The 5,726-nt window shown below is 38.3% G+C and overlaps 1 protein-coding gene across 1 annotated transcript; it reads right to left on the bottom strand.

The window, feature by feature from the left end:
• Positions 1 to 1,075: 1,075 nt before the first annotated feature.
• On the bottom strand, positions 1,076 to 4,900 carry LOC126794699 (uncharacterized). The gene is made up of 4 exons (XM_050521468.1): positions 4,868 to 4,900; positions 3,602 to 4,669; positions 1,351 to 1,447; positions 1,076 to 1,256 (listed from the first exon to the last, which is right to left on the bottom strand). Exons 2-4 carry the CDS (start codon positions 4,651 to 4,653, stop codon positions 1,152 to 1,154), a joined length of 1,254 nt encoding a protein of 417 aa, XP_050377425.1. The 5' UTR covers positions 4,654 to 4,669; positions 4,868 to 4,900; the 3' UTR covers positions 1,076 to 1,151.
• Positions 4,901 to 5,726: the final 826 nt, after the last annotated feature.

Here is a 5,726-nt window from a genome sequence, read left to right as displayed (position 1 = left end):
AATTTGAAATCTCAACTGTTTCTTTAACTGCAGCCAGGATTTACATTCCAAATCAAATTTTAAGCTTATCTAAATTCAACATGATTTACAGCTTTTTATTTTAAACTCTGATCAACACATATATTTGTATATGAGTATTTATATATGTTATGCAGGTGTAATACAATGTCCAGTTCTAATAAGCTATATGAATAGCTTACATTATATTAAACTTGCAGTAAAACACAAACATACCTTTATATATAAGTTTTGATCAATGAAGAGTGCCTGTGAGTTTAAAACACTAAAGTCATCTGAACTCGTTTTATTCTAAATTCTGTCAGTAATATATGCCTATGCACAAGGAACCTAAGAACAACACCGTTTGCTTATCGGTTTGCTTAGCCTTTAAACTACTCTAGGCCATGTTTAAGATGACAATCATACTCACGGCAACTTAGTTTGAGCCGTACTTTAGGTAACCGCAGCCTGTTGACCGCCTAAAATCTGTTCATACTACTGATCCGACTCCAGATCAAAGTCCAGTGTGTGGCAACTGACAAGGCCATTTATGCAAACATCGAAAGCTTTTCGGCATGAACAACAACAAAGGTGTCCATAGATCTGTGTGTTTTTAACAGCTTCAGCGAATGATATGTAAAATTTATACTACAATGTAACAGACAATTCAATTTCCTATCATTTGCATTCCACTCTGTATTCTATCTTCTACCATTCCTTTTATCATGATTAGTTTCGATCTTATCCCATCGTTTTATGCAAGCGCATCATCCGATCATTTTATAACCGCAGCCAGCAGGGCCTCGCAAGCTAGTTTATTTGAAAAGGAGAGTGATGTGAATACTGTACATATATGAACCAGACACAAAAGACATGTAAAATAGAAGTGAAACTTACAAGCTGCACCTAGAAAGAGAGAAAATAAAATTGCAAAATCCACAGTCCACAAGAAATACGGGCACGTAATTTCTAACAATCTCTCTACTCAGAAAAACTAATCACAACAGCATACATAACCATTACATAACATTATACCAGGCACCAAACTACATGCAAGTTCTCTTAAAAAAAACTACATGCAAGTTTGAAATCAAACAAAAGCGTAACATCGAGCCTCCAACTCAAACACCCCTTCCTTTACGATATGTCCATCATGACATGAACAGCTTTTGCATCGCGGCCAACCTCTTTGATCTGTGATTCATCATCTTTCTTCTCTGTTTCTGAATCTGCCTCTTTATGATTTTGATTTTAGCCTGTGAGATGATACTTTATTATAAGAAATAAGATATAAAAAAGAGTAATGTGATCTTCTAATTCATGGGATTAATGTACGTGATTTGCGTTTACCTTTTCATGCATGTGCAATTGAGGAGCATCAGTTGGCTGCATTTTGCTGGAGGTAGCCATAGTCTCTTTCCCTTTGGGTTCTAAATCCTCACACTCTCTGTGACCGTCAAAGAAAAACAATCAGAGATCATATAAGCCACATATAAGAATTTCTTTCTATACTCTCTATATGACTACATGTATAAATGAGACCATAAATAGAGAAACACCAGGAAATTAATAAACAACTTACAGACAAAATCCTGAATATTCAAGACGGAATTGACCAAGACCCTTAATAGCCACTTTACGCATGGCAAGTACGGATAAGCTTTCTTCCTCCACTGGAGACGATATCAAAGGTGGTGATCCACACACGGAAATCAAAACTGCAGCTTTCTTAACGCTAGGCATCTTCTTAAATGGCATCAATTTCTTGCTCATTGTGTCAAATATCCGTCCTTCATACGAGTTATGGCTGCGGGTGCTGCTCTCCCTGAGCCACCAGCCGCCAGGCCCTTCGTGTTGCAATAAGTACATCCGGAGCGGCCGCCGAACCTAGTAGCAGTCAAAAGATATTCCTTGGGAATCTCAGGATTGCTTCTATCAAAAAACGTGCATAAAGGATCAAGTAATCCACCAAGTTTTCCTAAAATTTTCCCTCTTTCAATCTTGACTTCGTATAGGCCATGTCCCGGGCCGCCACCAACAAATTTCACCAGAAAGTAAACAGTTCTAGATTCGCACTTCTCCATAGGGTTACAACAACTAGTACACCAAACAAAAATAAAAAACAATCAGAGCTCCAAGTTTAAAACTACAAAGTCTAGATACACGAGCAAAGGTAATTCCAGATATCAAATTCTGGATATCAAGAGAACCAGCAAATAATAAACGAAAGGCAATTCCAGATATCAAATTCTCAGAGAAATTACGGCAATAATTTGAGCTGAAAAAAAAAAAAAAAACTACATACCTAATGTCATGAAGACCCAGATCGAGCTCCCAGGGATATGGCATACCTGATGGTTTCACTGAGAATACTAAGGAATCTAAATACATAAGGAAAAAGTGTGTTAGGTATCTCCACCTAAAAGAGCTAAAATTTTAGCCGTGAAAAAATAAATTATTTATCGATATGACATTAATAGTTTCCGACTTATATGGCTAAATTTTTAGCCCATTATATTTTAAGGATTTGAGTTATTATTATATATTTGAATATTATAATTTTATAAGAGATATGACATGATACTTGAGATAAAAAAAAAGAGAAAACCTAGCAGTGCCGCTCCGCTAAGATTGGGGGTGTGGTGATTTCTTGCTTGGATTCTCGTCCATTCCGGCACTTCATCTCCCCCTCGGTTGGCGTTTCCTTCAACCTTTGGGTTTTTCACAAAGAGATCGACTCTTGTCGATGTATGCTTCCACAAGAGGTTGGGGTTGGTTTCGCAACCTAGATCGATATGTGGAGGTTATTGGCTACAGATCGATGGCTGCAAGTGATTGGGGTTATGAATGTCTACTTTGTGCGATGGTTGTAATTGTAAGATTTTTATTTGAACTAAGATACTTTCTTATTAAGTCATATTGAGAATTGTTCTTATTTTTCACTTTTTATTTATCATATATGTTGTTGAAAAAATATATATATATATATTTTTTATTTATTTATTTTTTTCAATTTGAGGGGCCCCAAATTTTGTGTTGCTGACGGCCGGCCCTGCCAGGCACCAAACTACATGCAAGTTTGAAATAAAAAAACCTACATGCAAGTTTGAAATCAAACAAAAGCGTATCATCGAGCCTCCAACTCAAACACCCCTTCCTTTACGATATGTCCATCATGACATGAACAGCTTTTGCATCGCGGCCAACCTCTTTGATCTGTGATTCATCATCTTTCTTCTCTGTTTCTGAATCTGCCTCTTTATGATTTTGATTTTAGCCTGTGAGATGATACTTTATTATAAGAAATAAGATATAAAAAGAGTAATTTGATCTTCTGATTCATGGGATTACTGTACGTGATTTGCGTTTACCTTTTCATGCCTGTCCAATCGAGGAGCATCAGTTGGCTGCATTTTGCTGGAGGTAGCCAGTCTCTTTCCCTTTGGGTTCTAAATCCTCACACTCTCTGTGACCGTGAAAGAAAAACAATCAGAGATCATATAAGCCACACATAAGAATTTCTTTCTATACTCTCTATATGACTACATGTATAAATGAGACCATAAATAGAGAAACACCAGGAAATTAATAAACAACTTACAGACAAAATCCTGAATATTCAAGACGGAATTGACCAAGACCCTTAATAGCCACTTTACGCATGGTACTATCTAGAGTACGAATGAGCTTTCTTCCTCCACTGGAGACGATATCAAAGGTGGTGATCCACACACGTTGAGTAGTAAAATCTCTACTGACAGTTTGGAATAGGCAAAAGTTCAAGCCCCCCAAATGAACCAAACACTGTGTTCTTGGAGAGCATTCAGGATCCCTCAGAAAAAGAGAATGCAAGCCACACAAACAGATTTGTTTTCCAAGGGAGAATTTGAGACTACCGTCAGCCAATTTTTCCATGATCATAGAGTATGCTATGATACTCCCGTAAAAGGATAAGGCATATATAGTATCACCTACAACCACAGCTCTACCATGGAAAGGACAGATATCATTTGCATCTTCAGTAGGAATAATAATTTGTTTCCACTGATCCAAAGTCACCTGATATACCCAGAAGTTACCTCTCGTATGCCCCCACATAGAGATCAAGATACAGTCGCAACATAAAGCATAACCAGCAATGAGATACCTACCATCATAAGGGAGTCTAGGGAGTTTGGTCCAGAAGCCGGCGTCTGGATCATATACCTCAAAAGAGGGGTCCGGGTCAGGCGCATTGGACCAGAAATGTGCAAGATGATAAAGCTTGCCATAAGCAGAAATCAAAACTGCAGCTTTCTTAACGCTAGGCATCTTCTTAAATGGCATCAATTTCTTGCTCATTGTGTCAAATATCCGTCCTTCATACGAGTTATGGCTGCGGGTGCTGCTCTCCCTGAGCCACCAGCCACCAGGCCCTTCGTGTTGCAATAAGTACAATCCGGAGCGGCTGCCGAACCTAGTAGCACTCAAAAGATATTCCTTGGGAATCTCAGGATTGCTCCTATCAAAAAACTTGCATAAAGGATCAAGTAATCCACCAAGTTTTCCTAAAATTTTCCCTCTTTCTATCTTTACTTCATATAGGCCATGTCCCGGGCCGCCACCAACAAATTTCACCAGAAAGTAAACAGTTCTAGATTCGCACTTCTCCATAGGGTTACAACTAGTCCTTTAAAACAGAACGAAACGATCAGAGCTTTAAGTTTAAAACTAAAAAAGTCGAGATACACGAACAGATTTTTTAAGAACAATAACCTCTCAAATCTTGAGAACCAACAAATAAACGAAAGGCAATTCCAGATATAAAATTCTCAGAGAAATTACGGTAATAAGTTGATCAGCTGAAAAGAAAAAAAAAACTAAATACCTCAAGTCATGTAGACCCAGATCGAGGTCGCAGTGATATGGCATACCTGATGCTGTCACTGAGAATTCTAAGGAATCTAAATACTGATGGAAAGGTGTGTTAGGTATGTTCTCTTCGCCGGGTTGGGCTTGTCATTGATAGACCTCTAATTGGATGAAGCCCAAGATAAAACTGGGTCACGCTTGCACGTACTAGCATTTTACCCTTGAGTTAAAAACTTTAAATCAAAATTTTATAGGTATTTTTTTTTTAAGATGATGAATACTTTCATTCAAAGATAAGACCACGGCCAAGGAAGTCTCCTACACGTCCACCCGCTACCATATTTTCAGGTAGGTAAAGATTCATGACACAAAACCAAATGGATACATAATAAGCTCACATATCTAGACAATGAAGCGCCAAGTTAGAACCAAACTCCATGAACACCATGGAGAAGATAGAAAAACAAAACGCAAAATACAACCACAAAAAGAGTTCAAAGCAAAAACTAAAATAAAACATAAAAAACCAGAGGAAATAACACCCAAGCCGAGTCTCAAATTCGCTCCTTGCCCTTAGAGCTAGGGGTAAAAGGTGCACCGGCATAAAAGGTAAGCAAGGACTTGATCATCAGTGATCTTCTTAGGTTGAGGAGGGTAGTTGAAAGCAAATAGGTACCGCTTTATCGTTCGTGCTTGAACCTAAAAGGAGCCTTCCAACGACTAGATCCGTTTAAAGTGAGAGCAGAGGTCTCTCGCTGAGAATTTCTTTGGAGCCAAGGGTTTTGCAAGGAGGAATGATTGTCCATAACCAGAAGAATCAACATCCTCGCCGATGTGAGAGATGTCAAAGACATCCTAACTTGCGATAGCAAGAG

The sequence above is a fragment of the Argentina anserina genome, chromosome 5 (assembly GCF_933775445.1).
Source record: "Argentina anserina chromosome 5, drPotAnse1.1, whole genome shotgun sequence".
Classification (NCBI taxonomy): Eukaryota; Viridiplantae; Streptophyta; class Magnoliopsida; order Rosales; family Rosaceae; genus Argentina; species Argentina anserina.
This window is presented reverse-complemented; position numbering and strand designations above follow the sequence as displayed.